The sequence below is a fragment of the Rhincodon typus genome, chromosome 5 (assembly GCF_021869965.1).
Source record: "Rhincodon typus isolate 14 chromosome 5, sRhiTyp1.1, whole genome shotgun sequence".
Lineage (NCBI taxonomy): Eukaryota > Metazoa > Chordata > Chondrichthyes > Orectolobiformes > Rhincodontidae > Rhincodon > Rhincodon typus.
In genome coordinates, this window is record NC_063336.1 from 13,619,297 (window position 1) to 13,635,491 (window position 16,195).

The 16,195-nt window shown below is 41.2% G+C and overlaps 2 protein-coding genes across 4 annotated transcripts in view; one reads left to right on the forward strand and one right to left on the reverse strand.

The window, feature by feature from the left end:
- mrpl33 (mitochondrial ribosomal protein L33) overlaps positions 1–16,195 on the forward strand; it is a 41,068-nt gene that overhangs the window by 7,637 nt on the left and 17,236 nt on the right. Inside the window, exon 2 of the mRNA XM_048596534.1 lies at positions 14,522–14,540. Coding sequence (XP_048452491.1) covers positions 14,522–14,540 — 19 coding nt within the window. The remainder of the gene's footprint in view (positions 1–14,521; positions 14,541–16,195) is intronic.
- Positions 26–16,195, reverse strand: part of rbks (ribokinase) — a 170,811-nt gene continuing 154,641 nt past the window's right edge. For 2 of the 3 annotated variants that reach the window (XR_007262064.1, XR_007262063.1), the window contains exons 9-10: positions 7,027–7,398; positions 26–366 (exon numbers count right to left, since the gene is read on the reverse strand). Coding sequence is in view for 1 of the 3 variants with exons in the window: in XM_048596529.1 (XP_048452486.1) it covers positions 7,360–7,398 (39 nt within the window). In the remaining 2 variants the exon portion in view is untranslated. Of the gene's footprint in view, positions 367–6,872; positions 7,399–16,195 lie in introns of those variants that run through there. The other variant, XM_048596529.1, reaches the window with a different exon arrangement.

Genomic DNA, 16,195 nt, shown 5'->3' on the forward strand with positions numbered 1-16,195 from the left:
TTTGTTGGTGAAAGTCTACGTGCCTTTATTCTGCTGTTCTCAAGTCATTAAACGCTTTTCTTCTGCTGATTTGGCTGTCAGGGATGTTTTCTCTGTGAAGACTTTTAGCTAGAAGTGACTTGGTACCAACAGAAAAAGAGTTCAGCGACACATCCTGCCCAAAATTAATTGAGTTGGGGTTACAAAGGAATAAAAGCCAAGTCCTTTGCTGAGCACAGATTGCTCAGCATCAGAGAGGGAAAGGTCAGAATGCAGGGCAAAAAAGGGGATTAGCTTAAGGGATGGAGTCGGAGGGAAGGGGAGGGGCAGAAGGTTCCAGAGGGGCATCAGTACCCTTGAGTGTTTGGATTTTTTGTTCCTTGACACCTGAAAAGAAGAGAAAAAAGTTGTTAAAGCATCAAATGAGACAACGAATAAAATGGAACTGGAGACCAGGACAGCTTATGGATAGCAACAGGTGGTGCTTACTGAGAGAGAGAGAGAGGTTGTGAGTGTGCACCTCGAGATTCAGTGGGAGCAGCTGTCTGAGGATTGTTGTGTGTCTCAGAGATACCTGTGATCCTGGGTAAGTTGAAAACATGAGGGATGGAATTTTATTTGGAATCCATGAGTAAGGCAGAGCTGGAGACAGTCACTGAGGAAGATGTGGCTGTGAAGGCAAGTTTTGGCAAACACTATCAAACAGTAAGAGGCTGATGGAAAGCAATGAAGGTGAGCAAGCCAAAAGACTAAAACAGAAATCCTGTTGAAGAGCAGAGCTTCTTCAAGATGGACATACCAGTGAATTAAATACTGCAAATAAAAGCAAAATACTGCAGATGCTGGAAATCTGAAACAAACACAGAAATTGCTTGAGGAACCCAGCTCGGCATCTATGCAGAGAGAAAGAGTTATCATTTCAAGTTCAGTATAACTCTTCTCTAGAACTGAAAATGGTTGGAAATTTTTTTTTGTATTTTATATTTTTTTTATGGAGTAGGAGGAGCCAGGAGAACAGGCCCAGTACAAAAGACAAAGAGGTAATTAATTGTGGTGCAAGAGAAATAGAGATGTAAAATGGGTGTAAATTAAAGTATGATAGGGAGAAAATGGGTCCTGCCTACTGACAGTGAAGTAAAGAAGATGAAAACAAGACAAGACTGGGGTTGTTGGGGTGAGGGAACAGTTTGGGGAAGGTAGAATGAAAAAGAAAATGCAGAACAGACCACCATGCAGCCAGGCTGTGAAGTTGTGGAACTTAAGAGTCCTCAAAGTTGTAAAGTGTTTAAATGGAAAGTGAGGTGTTGTTCCATGAGCTTGTGTTGTGCTTTATTAGGACATTACGGCAAGCCCAGGGCAGAAATGTAGGAATGAGAGTGAGCGGGCTTATTGAAATGGCGTTATATTTAATAATGTGTACAAAGGCGTTACAAGACTGAATTAGAGTTGCAGTATTGAGTGAAACACAACTGGCTACAGGAAAATTCAGGACTGGTTTTAGGAACCCCTTTAGTTATAAACATCAACAGCTTGCATAGCTTGGGAATTTGCCTCCAGATTGGGGAAATCACGAGAATAAAGGTATGGGGAAAACTAATGGGGCTAACAACCGTGCATCCCCTGGACCTAATGGGATACATCCTAGAAGTAACTACAGAGATGGAATATTACTCCCAGTATATCTACTAACAACCTTTAGTCCCAAAGGATCGGAAAACTGCTGATGTGACACATTTTATTTAAAAGGGAAGGGGGTCTAAAACAGGTCAGTTAGCCTAATGTCTGTTATTGGGAACCGGTTTGAGTCTGTTATGAAGGATATTATAGTAGAGCAGGGTTAGCATGTCTTCATGAAGAGGAAGTCATGCTGGACAAATTCTTTTGGATAGCTAAAGGGGAAACACTAATGTAATATGTTTGGATTTTCAAAAGTTGTTTGATAAGGTACCCACGCTTTAGTCTACTTAATAGTATAAGAGCCCATGATATTAGAGGTAATATATTGGCATGGGTAAACGATTGGCTAACTAATAGAAAACAAAGTTGGAATAAGTGGGGCATTTTTAGAATGGCAACTTGTAACTAGTAGAGTGCCACAGGGATCACGCTGGGGCCATGATATTTACTCTATATCTATCTGTTAATGACTTGGATGAGGAAAGTGAATGTACTACAACCAAGTTGTGGATGACACAAAAATAGTGGCAAATGCTGAGGATGACAAAAAGATTCTGCAGAGGGATGTAGAACTGCTTACGCAAACAGGCAAAAAACATGGCAGATGGAATATAATGTGGGAAAATGTAAGGTTATGCAGTTTAGCAGGAAAAATAGAGGAGCTGAAGATTGTTTAAATGGAGAAAGACTGTAGAAAGCTATAGCAGTGTGATCCTTGCGCATAAATTGCAAAAAGCTGGCATCCAAGTTAGCTGGTAATATGGAAGGCAAATGGAATGTTGGCCTTCATTTTAAAAGGAATGGTGTGTGAAAATAGACACATCTTGCTTAGACTGCACAAGACTCCAGTTAGATCACAGCTGTGATCAGTTTTGGTCCTCTTATCTAAGAAAAGATGTAATGGCATTGGAGGCAGTCCTGAGAAAGTTCACTAGGCTGACTTCCGGGTTTGGAGGTACTGTGTTATGAGGAGAATTTGAGTAGATTGTTCCTGTATTAACTGTCTTTTTAGAAGAATGAGAAGCAAAAAACAAAACACCTTAGAAACAGCATGCAATGTTCTTAAGAGGACTTGACAGGGCATATGTGGAAAGGTTTCCCACTGTGGGAGAGTCTAGGTCCAGTAGGTATAACCTCAGAAAATGGAGTCTTCTCTCTGAGGGTAATGAATCTGTCGAAGCCTTTATCGCAGTGGGCCATAGAGGATGCATTGTTAGATTTTTAATCAGTACGGCAGTTGGGAGTTATGGGGGCAGGGCAGGCAGGCAAGTCATTGAGGATTACCGGATCAGCCGTGATCTCATTGAGTGGCAGACCACGCTCGATGGGCTGATTGGCCTACTTCTGTGCCTGTGTTTACATCTTATGGAGTAGAAGCAAAAACTGTAGAATTATTCAAGTGGCGATTGATCACTTTCCTAGGGGACATCGTATTTATATAAATTTTAATCAGAGAGCCAAAAAGCCCTCTTCCAGCCTGAATTCTGGCTCAACGCTGATGTGTAATTCTGAGCTGATTTCTAACATTCAACAATAATCCTCCTGTTTCCAGCAGATTCAACAAAAATATCTCAAGCTTAGCTAGCACCCGTAACATAGGAAAATATTACAAGACAATTCTCGTGAGTGTAACAACAGATGAAATGACGCAAGTCAAAGGAAGAGATTACACCTAGTCCTCAGAAGCTAACTTGGATGTATGCTGAAAGGAGGTGAGAGAAATAGAAAGGTTTGGGGAGAAAATTTCAGCGCTTAGGGCATAGACGTCTGAAGGCATGGTCACAAAAAGTAAGGCAAAGATGTCAGAGGCCAGAGTCGGAGAAATGTGAAGTTCTCAGAAGGTTGAGGGATTGATGAAAGTTGGAAAGATAGGGCAGGATGACGGCTGTGCTGGGATTTGAATGTGAGGATGTAAATTCTGACGTTGAGACACTGGTGGACTTGATCTTCCTGCTGCAACAACTATTATTTGTTTCGGCTTGTGCAGAAATACATCCTTGTACTGCAGTGGAAATGCTGCATGCTTCCGCAGTTAGTTAATATTGTAATTCCATCCCCAAAACCTGAAATAACTACCCACACAGCTACACTGGTTATTATCAATGTTAAACTGTTGACAGTGTTGTCATGAAACTCCTCATGTTCTCTTTTCCTCCTTTTGATCTTTTATTTTTGCCCGTTCTACTGGTTTAGTTTAGAATATTCCTGAAATTGGAACTGTTTATTTAAACTGACACTTTAATTGAGTACTGAGACAGTTTTACATTGCTAGAGGTATCATCTTTCAGATGAGGTATTAAGTTTGTCAGTTCATGTTGGTAAAGAAAATCCCATAATATTATAGGCAGTTTCCAGGTTGAGAATGGGTTTCTTTCTGGAGTCTGTTTGCAAGTTTATTTGTACACTATTTGGAACACAATGCAGGACAAAGTAAGATAGCCATTCGTAAGTCTGTATGTTGGATCTTTAAGATTACACCACTGTATGGGATCCCATTCATAAGTTGACATTTGTAAATTGAAAAACCACTGTACTTGTAAAGGAGAGTTTACCTGCCTTTCTGGCCAATATTCATCCGTCCGGCTATACCACTTAATTTGACTATTTGTTCAATTTTCTGTTTGTGGGCCCTTGCTGCAGTGACAGCACTTGATAAAAAGTTTGTTGGTTCCTAGTGTCCTGAGGATACAACAGATGCTATGTGAATGCAAGCTTCTTCTTTCTTGCTGACAAGTAATTGCTGGTTGAGAGTTCACAACAAAGAGGAACTATTGGAGCATTTTTGCTGTGTGTTTTTGGAAACTCGACTGCAGATACAACAGAATATTGGAGGCCCAGCTGAAGTGTCATTGCAATGGTATTGCACATTTGACAAAATAAAATCACATGCAGCAAATCTGCAACAAAGCTGTTCTGAAATTCCCTACTATTCTTAGTGATTTGGAAATGTGATTTTCCTGAAACATAAGCAAAAGCTAAATATGCTTTGCATTATTTTTCAATCAGATGGGTGACATCAGATTTTTTTTAACTGTTTCTTGGAAGTAAAATCTGAAGCCCATTTTTCAGGGAATACAGCAGGATAGCGCCTTAAAGTGGTCTTATTCTTGTGGGAACTATGTACCTCCTGTTATCTGTTTTCAATTGAGAGAAAACATTTCTAAGTCAGAATCCCACGCTGAATGAGTCTTTCCAAGTAGTGCTGTTGTTTCTTTGCTGATTCTGAGGCTAGGATGTGGAGAGATGATATTTTTCCATTTAATCTTGTTCCCAGCATGCCATACTGTTTCACTTCTCATCACTGCTGTGCTGAAAGCCACAAGTCGTTGCTGGCGATGATTGAGGTTGCCAGGAGTCAAGACTCCACAAAGATTGGCTTTTCTTTAAAACATGTTCTAGGGGATGTGTATGATATAAAGGGAAGGCAGCAGTTCAGTGACAGGATTTCTATGAAGCTTTGTTAAACAGGAGATATTTCTAACAAGGATAAAGATGAAAAGAAACAAGATAGATGGCGAAAACCGATTTTTGTTTTTTTTTTAAAATATTGGTTCACAGGATCTGGACCTCACTTAACAGGCCAGCATTTATAACCATGAATTGGTAAGCCACCTGCAGTGAAGTCCTGGACCTGAGATGATTAACCTCCGAAAAGCACAACGGTTTTTGTTTGTGCTGGGTATAACTCCAACCAGTGGAGAGTCTTGCTGGGGCTCCTTGATACCACAACACAGTCAAATGAGGCCTTGATGTCAAGGACAGTCACTGTCACCTCGCCTATGGAATTCAGCTTTTGTTCATGATTTGATCATGGCTGTAATTAAGCCAGGAGTCAAATGGTCCTGGCAGAACCCAAACTGAGAGTCGGTGAGCAGGTTATCTTTGAGCAAGTGTTACTTTTTAAGTACAGTTCCTTCTCTCACTTTGATGATCAAGCGTAGATTGAATAATGTATTAGGTTTTCTCCAGTGGTTTGAATGCCAACAATATCTGAGTCAAAAAACCTCCTACTGATGTAATGCCTGTATAATGATTAAGTTTGAGATTGTTTAATGGAACACACTTCCCCTTCACTTCATTGGATCAGTCAATCATGAAAATCTTTGGCAATAGTTTACTGTACTCAATTATTTATGTTTGTCTTTTTTGAAATTCACTTGCAAATGAACGCTTGTGCTTTTTCTACTCATATTTAGCATGTGTCATTAATTCTGCTGAGTAGATGGGCTCTGGCTGAAATACATGCTGTATCTGCACTAACCCCAACCCGGCACACTTGGGTGCCTGCCTATGAGCAGGAACTGATGCCACTTATGATGCCATCTTAGGTAAAAAGGTACCTAGGTACAGATTCTTAAGTACAAATTCTTAGGAAAAAATTAGAAAAATAAATAAATAAAAAATCTAGCATTACAGGAGCTTCAAGGGCAAAAGGTAAAGGCCGGGAGTTTGCACTGAGGCTGGGAGTCTGCGATGACTTCACTGGAGACCCAAGGACGGGATGTAAGAAGAAAGAAGTGAGGAAAAGGCACAAAAAGAGGAAGAAAAGGAATGGAAGGAGTGGGTGTGCTCCGGCTCGGGAGTCCTACTCCTTGGATGATGATGAGAGGGACTTTTTTTTTCGTTCAGTAGCAAAGATATGTAAAGAACTGATACTTGCTTTGCCAAATAGATCTCCTGATTTACCAGAGCTTTCAGTTTAATTAGGAAGCAGGTGGCTTTTCACGTGCTTTGGGTCTTGTGCTTGCTGTGTTAGTACTCCCTGCATAACAAGGTTGGACCCAGCCAGAGAGACTGGTGTTAATGGCATGCACACCACTTGTTTTGGCCTGTAAATGGAATTGCAGGGGATTGCCGTCTAGCTTTCATCTGCCTTTGTGAAAATGTATTCGTGCATCTAGATTAATTTAAACTCCTTTTGCAGGTCTGATTATGATGTTGGATTAGAAAAGTAAATTTACAGCAGTAAGCACATTTTGTCGAAACAAAATTAAAAAATTAAATCCTGAGTTCTCTGCCTTGATGCTTCTGTTAAACACTCAGTGCTAGTCAGCTGGCTCTCAAACATCACAGGGAACATTGCAAAGAGTCACTTTGGTAATTTTTCAGTGGTTAATTCAGGACAGGTTGTTTTCCTCTGGCCCAGTTTGGGGGCCTCAGGTACCCAAAGGAAAATACTGCTGTTATTGTGTTGTATTGTTATCTTGAGGCAGTCCTGGCATTTAATCAGATTAGATTTATTGTCATGTATATAAAAATACAGAGAAGAGTGTTTCTTCACGTGTTAAATGCAAAGTGTCACCAGGCTGTGGTGCCATCTTGAAACACTGAATATAATACAAGATCTTAGTGTAATAGAGTTTATCTTACTCTCTCCTTCTTGTACTTCCTCCAGTCGCTGCTGGGTCTCTGTAACGGGCTCTGGGGTGTCGGTTATGGGCCTCTGCCACTGCCGCTGCCACAACCGCCGCGTTTGAGTTGGTACCATGGGCCTGAGGATGCGTGGGTTCCATACCTCCCTCCTGTTCCCCATCTGACACTCCTCCACACGCTGCCGCCAATCCGCCGTCTGTCCCTTTCACTGATGCTTCCACTCCTTCAAGCGCCCAGCCTAGCTGTGGATCTGGAGCTTCAGCCTAGCCTGCAAGTCCGGGAGACCCTGGGCTGGGGTGGAGTTGCATCTGGCTCATCTTGGTGTTGCTGTCACTGCCACTGGAGGTGGCCTTCTTCACCTGCCACTCTCTAGGGTTTAAAGAAAACAAAGCAAAAAAAGAGGAAATGTAAAAAGAAGAAAAAAAAGTGGACAAGCCCTGAGCTCAGCTCCCCACTCTGCCGCCATCTTGTTCTTTAGATTGGGGGATATCAGTACCTCCATTTTATTTGCATGCCTTTGTCCACACACCTAATATCCAAATCAAAGTCTACCATCCAGTTCTGAAAGTCCCAGTTGACCCAGTACCCTTATCCTTTTGGAGGAGAGCATTCTGAAATTACATCATTCTTGTCTGCAAAGTGCATCCTGCCCTGAATGGCCCAACTCTAATTTAAGGCTGTGTAAAGGATCCACTCCCCCACTAAAGGAAACAGTTTCTTTGTATTTACTCTAATGAATTCATTTATATTTTTGAACACATTTTATTTTTAAAATCAATTAAACCCAAACCAGACATGAAGTGGTTTAAGTCAGCAAATAAAGCAGAAATAAAAACTAAAAGAACTGCAGATGCTGTGAATCAGGAACAAAAACAAAGTTCCTGGAAAAGCCTAGCAGGTCTGGCAGCATCCGTGAAGGAGAAAACAGAGTTAACGTTTCGGGTCCGGTGATCCTTCCTCCGTTCTGAGGAAGGGTCACCAGACCCAAAACGTTAACTCTGTTTTCTCCTTCACAAATAAAGCAGAAATATAGTTTTCAGACCTTCAAAACACTGCACTCACTATGCAATGTATTTGGACCCACAAATGACAGAAATATTTATTTCCAAAATTTGTCAGTCTTTAATTGCAAGGTTGGGAGAAAATAGAACTGATACTTTCAAGGCAAATCTGGTTCAAACATAGCATTGCTTTTGAGTGTGGCCAACTCTAGTGAGAGAATATTCATTGCCCGCTCCAAGTGTATTAAAAATTGTCTGTCTGACTTGGGACTGGAATCCCAGCTTGGTGTGACCAGGTATGTTCGGCAAAGGACATTAGTCAACCATTTGGGAGTTTTTAATGACAATCTGAAGATTTTCTTGGTTATTTTCTGGTGTTAACCCATGCATGACCAGATTCATTGATTTCTGTTTCACAAAGTGCTGTGCTGAGAACTGAGGTCTCAATATCAAGTTCCCAGCTTGCAGCCTAACCTCAAGGGTACCGTACAGTGTAAATGCTGCACCATTTATCACAGTTGCTTAGTGCCATTCACTGGCTGTAATGCCCCTGTGTGTATGTTTGAGAGGGTATAAATCCTGCTAGATTCACTTGCCACAGTTTGCAGCTGACCCACTTCCATGGGTCATACTTGCATGTCTACTTGGCTCTATTGTTAATATTTTTGCTTCTGTGTTTGAAAGTTGAAGTTTCCAATCCTGCTCCTGATCATCTAACACTTATTCATAGAATCCCTACAGTGTGGAAGCAGGCCATTCGTAGATATCTGTTTCAATATAGACGTGAATGATTCTTTGCAGCAAGTGTGATCCTCAACTTGAGATATTAGACCAAGATCCTGCTATTTCAGGTGGATGCCATTAGTTGCTTGAAACTTGAGATCTCGGGTGCCAAGGCCTGCACATGCTTAGGTCAAGGGATAGTAAAGTTTGTAAAGGCTGAGATTGGAGACAGGGAGACTAATATCAAGTGCACTGGGAATTTAGGTGAAGGATGACATTAAGGAGCATGTGCCATCAACTACAGTAAAGCTAAGTATCTAACCAAATCATTACCATTCAAAGCCACAGCCTTTATTCCTGTGAAAGACTGTTATCAGTAGTTTGTACAAATATTCAGCCAGTCAAACCCAATAATGGATTGGGAGTGGTTAGTAAATTGTTGTACAGTTGCAGCACAAAGTAATCAAAGTAAAGTTGCTTTGGAGTGTGATAAGGCACTAGACAAAGGCAAATTCTTTTCCTTCAAAGGGCAGTAACAATGATCCGAATGTTCAGTGTTTGCAGTTTTAGCATCAGTTAGGCTGTAATTACCCTGTCAAACGCCCTCGGAATCTTGTGTTTCATTACAATCTCCTCTTCTTGTTGTAAACTTAAAATATTAGGCCCAACCTGCTCAACGTTTTACTCCTAAAACCACCCTTCGTCCCAGGAATCAACCCAGTGAACCTTCTTTGAACTGCTTCTGGCACAAGTATATTACTCCTTAAGGAGATCAAAACTGTACATAGTACTCCAGGTGCAGATTTATCAAAGCTCTGTACAGCAAAACATCCTTGTTTTTATACTACATTTCCCTTGCAATAAGGGTAAGTGTTGCATTTGCTTTTCTAATTATTTGTGGATCTGCCTGCAAAATTAATGATTTAATACAAGAACACCCAGATCCATCTGTCCAGCAGTATTTGCAATTTCTTTCTATTTTACATAATAATCTGCTTTTCTATTCTTCCTGCCAAAGTAGAGACCTCACACATTATACTCTATCTGGCAATTTTTTGTCCACTCACTTAACAAGCTCTATTCCTTTACAGACTGTTTGTGTCTTTCCACAGCCTTATGAGGAATCTTATTGTCTTATGAGGAAAGGCTAGATAGGCTAGACCTGTACCCTCTGGAGTTTAGAAGAATCAGAAGTGACTTAACTAATACATTATAAGGTCCTGAGGGGACTTTACTGGGGTTTGGGCATGTGGAAAGGTGTTTCCTTGTGGGCCAATCTAGAACTAGGGAACATAGTTTTTAAAAAGTCTTAGTTAAGGCAGAAATGAGGATTTCTTTTTGAGGGCTGAGAGTCTTTGGAATTCCCTTCCTCAAGAAGTGGTAGATGCAGAATCTTTAAATATTTATAAGGCAGATGTAGATAGATTCTTGATTGCGAAAGGGATGAAAGATTACAGGGATTGTAGAAGGGCTGAGTGGCCTACCATTGTTACTTGTCACCTGCTGTCCTATCTATTTTTGTTTTATCAGGAATTGTGATTATAATAGTCAGTTCCTTTATCCAAGTCATGAATATGCAATGTAAATTATTGATCCTTGAGACTTGAAACTCCACTAGTTATTGTTTGCCAAATTTAAAAATGACACATTCACTCCAGTTTCTATTTCCTGTTAGTTAGCAAACTTTTTAACTCCATAGAATGTCAACATCACTGGCTAGGTCAGCATTTAGTGCCCATCTCTAATTGTCCTGGAGAAGATGGCAATGAGCTATTGGGATATCCTGGGGCTGAAATGATGGACTTTCATTGAACACTTATTGACATCTTCCTTTCTTATAGTTCTGAATCCATCCAGTGAAGAATTCTTTCCAGTCTTTCAGGGAGTGTTCTACCCATGTATCTTCTGCCCTTGTCCTTCTAGATGATAGTGGTCATAGGTTTGGAAGGTACTGTCTAAGGAGCCTTGGTGAATATCTTTTTGATGGTACACACTACTGCATTAATGGTGGAGTTAGTGAATGGTTGTGGTTCTTCTCCAAAGCAAGTCATTGGATGGTGTCAAGCCACCTTGAGTTTTGGAGCTGCACTCATCCAGTTAGGTGTAGTGTATTCCATCGCACTCCTAATTTGTGCCTGGTAGGTGGTGGACAAGCTTTAAGAAGGTAGGAGGTGAGTTACTCACTGGGATTCCTAAACTCTGAGCTGCTCTTGCAGTCACAGTATTTATGTGGCTGGATCAGCTAATTTCCTGGCCAATGATAACCCCAAAGATGTTAATTGTGAGGGATTGTGGTAATGTTGTTGAACGTCAAGGACAATGGTTAAATTTCCTTTTGGAAATGGTCATTGCCTGGCACTTATGTGGCACGAATATTTCTTACCACTTGTCAGCCCAAACCTGGATATTTTCTAGGTCTTGTTGCATCTGGACATGGACTACTTCAGTATCTGAGGAGTCACGAATGGCGGTGAACATTGCACAATCATTCGCGAACATCCCCACTTCTGATCTTATGATTTAAGGAAGGTCATTGAAGCAGCTGAAGATGGTTGGGCTTAGGACACTACTCTGAGAAAATCCTGGAGCTGAGATAACTGACCTCCATTGAACACAACCGTCTTCCTATGTGTCAGGTATGACTCCAACCAGTGAAGAGTTTTCCTCAATTTGCTCGATTTTGCCATAGCTCTTTAATGCCACACTTAGTTGATGTAAAGGGCTTTCACCTTTAATTCTGGAATTCTGCTCTTTTGTTCCTGTTTTGAACTAAGGCTGTAATGAGGTCAGGAGCTTAGCTGTCCTGGTGGAACCCAAACTGAGTGTCAGTAAGCAACTTATTGCTGAGCAGCTGCTGCTTGGTAGCACTGTTAATAACGCCTTCTCTCACTTTACTGATGATTAAGAGTGCACTGATGGGACAGGAGCTGGTTTGGTTTGATTTGTCCTGCTTTGTGTATATAGGACATATCTGGGTGATATTCCACATTTTTTGTTAAATACTGGTTTTATAGCTGGACTGGACCAGCTTAGCTAGGGATGTGGCAAGTTCAGGTCGTCAGTACTATTGCCGGACTGTTGTCAGGACCCATAGTCTTTGCAGTTTCCAGTGCATTCCATCATTTATTGATATTACTTGGAGTGAATCGAATTAGTTGAATACTGGCGTATGTGCTGCTTGGGACTTTGAGGAGGCTGAGATGGCTCTTTCACTAGCTAAAGATCGTTGAAAATGTTTCAGTCTTTTGCACAAATGTACTGGGCTGTCCCATCATTGAGGATAGGGATATTTGTAAAGCCTCATCTTCCAGTGAGTTGTTCAATTGTCCACCACCATTCAGGATTGGATGTGACAGGACTGCAGAGCTTAGATCTGGTCTATTGATTGTAGAATCACTTAACCCAATTACCGTTTGCCATTCGACGTGCAAATAGACTTGTGTTTTATCTGGTTAAGACTTCATTCTTAGGTATGCCTGGTGCTGCTCCTGGCATGCCTTTCTGCACTCTCCATTGAATCAGGGTTGATCCCCTGGCTTTATCATGGAATATACTGGGCCATGAGATTGCAGGAAGTTAGGGAACTGATTCAGCTGCTTCTTAAGGCCCACAGTACCTCATCAGTACCTTGTCTTCAGTTGGTAGAATTGTTCAAGATCTAACACATTTAGTACATTGGTAGTGACACACAATGGAAACTATCCTTAATGTGAAGAGGAAACTTTGACTCCAGAAGGACTGTGTGGTGGTCACTCGTATCAGTATTGTCATGGATTGATGCATCTGCTGCAGGCAGACTAGTGAGGATGAAGTCAAGCATGTTTTCCCCTCATGTTGGTTCCTTCACCTCGTGCAGACCCAATCTAGCAGCAATGTCCTTTAGCACATGATGAGCTTGATCAGTACTCGTGATGTCAAGCCTCTTTTGGTGATGACATTGAAGTTTCTGATCCAGGGAACATTTTGTGTCCTTGCCAATCTCCAGTGCTTTCTCCATGTGCTGTTCAACATGGAAGAGTACTGTTCATTAATAAAAGAATGGGCCAATATATGGGGATCGGGAGGAGATTTCCTTGCTCATGTTTGACCTGATGCCATGAGATTTTGTGGGTTTCAGAGTCAGAGTTGAGGACTCAGAGAGGGCATCTCTGTTCCGACTGTGTATCATTGTGCCTCCACCTCTAGTGGCTCGACCCTGATGCTGGGACAGGACATACTCTGGGTTGCTGATGATATTGTTGTCTAGGATATTGTTTGTATGATATGTTTGGAGTATGATTAAGTCAAGCCATTTTTTGATATGTGGAGTGAATCTATCCATGGTAATATATCACCCCAATACCATGAGCTCTCACCTTGTATTTGTCAACTTTTTTATATACCTTTATAGAATGCCTTTTGGAAACTAGTTACTGATTCCCCTGTGTGTCTCCTACATGTTACATTGTCGTAGGACTCTAATAACTTTGTCGTAACATGATTTCCCTCTCTCAAAGCCACGTTGACTCTGACTCTGCCTGGTTTTTCCAAATGTCCTGCCACCACCTTCTCAATAATGGATTCTAGCATTTTCCAAAAGACAGAGATTGACCAACTGGCCTATATTTTTTGCTTCCTGTCTTCCACCATTCCATGTTACATTTGTGGTTTTCCAACCTACTGAGTTTTTTCCAGAATTTAGAACATTTTGGAAGATTCCAACCAAGCCATCTCCTTTATGACCCTAGGATGCAGACCATCAGGTTTATAGATTTTTCAGCCTTCGTCCCATGAGTTTCTCAGTACTTTTTCTTTAATGGTTGTGATTGTTATAAGTTCCTCCCTTGCTTTTACCCTGTGATTTTCGACAATTCTTGGTGTGTATTTTGTGTTTCTGCTGTGAAGACAGATAGAGAATACTTGTTCCAAAACTCTGCCATTTCCTTGTTTCTAGTTATTGATTCCACAGGATTGCTTGACCTGTAGGAGACCAGTGCTCACTGTTGGTAATTTCTTCTTTTTATGTCTTTATGGCAAGCTTTTATTGTCTATTTTTATCTATGCCTGGGTAGTTTTATATTCCAATTTCTCACTCCTTTTTTAAAGTCGTCCTTTTATCTTCACTGAAACAAATATACCCAATAATGCAGCATGCTGTTAGTCCATGTCTGCATAGTAACCAAGTTATCTTTTATCCTTGAAGGTTAACCAGCACAGGGAAGTATATTTTGATGTACTGTGATCCTGCGTAACCTCTCTCATTTGCAGTGCTTTCAGTAAAATGTTCATTCTCCGTCCTGGCCAAACTTGCTCGATCAGACACTAAATATGTTGGTCACTTAACCACTCTTTGTTGCAGGACTCTGTTCCTATCACTAGGTGATGCTAATATTCTATGTTAAGTATCTCATGGCAGGACCTGTCCTCAAATTTAAATCCAGTTTATTGAGTGTTTTTCAAGCTAAAAGGCAACTCTAACAGATTTTATTTCAAAAAGATTCATCCATTATGTGATTAATGTCACAAGAGTGTAAAATGCACAAGGGTATTGTGCTAATTAACTGTGGATGCTTTTAAAATTCATCTGAAATAAATTCAATTTTCCTGAGGTTTGTTGACAGTAGAGTTGTGGAGTGGGGCATGTTTGCTAAGGTCAACTAAATGGCTGTTATTATATTACTGAATCATTTTAAATTAAACTGTAATGCTTTGAAGCTGAGTTTATAAGTAATCTAATATTCATTTCTTTTCATTCTTTTTTTAAAATTGAACCTGTTGGACAATCGCAGTTGCCAAGAGCAAATCGAAGTAAGTCACTGCTTGTATTTTTGATACTACTGGTATGCTAAACATGCTCAATATTTTGTATGCCTGAGTTTTCACAAAACAGGAGACGGATAATGTATTTGGGAAGGTAACTTGAGAGGATTTTTTGGGTAAATCACATTGCTACCAGAATGGTTAGCAATGCCATCACTTTAAGGTCAATAAAAGTCAGGGGCTGAATGTGATGCTCGAAGATTGTTGAGGGAAGCATAGAAGAAAATGCAGAATTTCAGGCACAAAAGCTCTGAACGTCACTCTGTGAGAAAGAAGTGCCTTGGAACTTGGGAAAGATTGTTGTAAACTACACTGTCTAAACAAAGGGACCCCAAGCCACTGATTTTGACATCCATAGTGGGTAATGTTATGGTCTTATGGTCCTGAAGTATCTGAATAGAAATAAAATCATTAAAAGTTGGTTAATACGTGTTCAGAAAGGAAATGGTTTTCAAACTAACTTGCTGCTTTTCTTTGATGGCACAATGAGGTTAGGGTAGTGACGCAGTATTTGTATTTCAGTAAGGCCTTTGATACAATTTCCCAGGAAAAGACGATACTGAAAATAAGTGGAAATAAAGGGCCAGTAGTCTGCAATAGTTAGTTGGGTGACTGTTGAAACCCAGAAACTGGTGATAGAAGGAGGTGATGGCATAGTGATAATGTCATTGGGCTAGCAATGCAGAACCTCAGCCTAATGCTCTGGGGACGTAGTTCAAAACCTATCGTGGCAGATGGTGAAATTTGAATTTGTTAAAAATCTGGAATTAGAAAAGCTGGATAATGGCAATTATGTAGCTACTGTTGATTGCCATTCATCTGTTTCACTAATGTTATTTAAGGAAAGATACTACCATCCTCATCTGGTCTGGCCTACATGTGACTAAAGACACACAGCAATATGATTGACTGTGAACTGCTCTGTAGCACTTAGGAATGAACAATAAGTGCTGGCCTAATCAGCAACACCCACATCTCCTGAGCAAGTTCTTTTAAAAAGAATTTACAAATGGAGTCTCAAGCAGCCTTTCTTTGGTACAGAGATAGTAGGAACTGCTGATGCTGGAGAATCTGAGATAACAAGGTGTAGAGCTGGATGAACACAGCAGGCCAAGCAGCATCAGAGAAGCAGGAAGGCTGACGTTTCGGGTCTAGATCCTTCTTCAGAAATGGGGGAGGGGAAGGGGATTCTGAAATAATTAGAAAGAAAGTGGGAGGTGGATAGAAGATGGATAAAGGAGAAGATAGGTGGAGAGGAGACAGACAGGTCAAGGAGGCGGGGTTGGAGCCAGTAAAGGTGAGTGTAGGTGGAGAGTTAGGGAGGGGATAGCTCTGTCCAGGGAGGACGGACAGGTCAAGGAGGCAGGATGAGGCTAGTAGGCAGGAGATGGGGTTGGGGCTTGAGGTGGGAGGAGTGGACAGGTGGGAGGACTGGTTAGGGAGGCGGGTATGAACTGGGCTGGTTTTGGGATGTGATCGGGGGAGGGGAGATTTTGAAGCTTGTGAAGTCCACATTGATACCATTGGGCTGCAGGGTTCCCAAGCGAAATATGAGATGCTGTTCCTGCAACCTTCGGGTGGCATCGTTGTGGCACTGCAGGAGGCCCAGGATGGACATGTTGTCCAAGGAGTGGGAGTGGGAG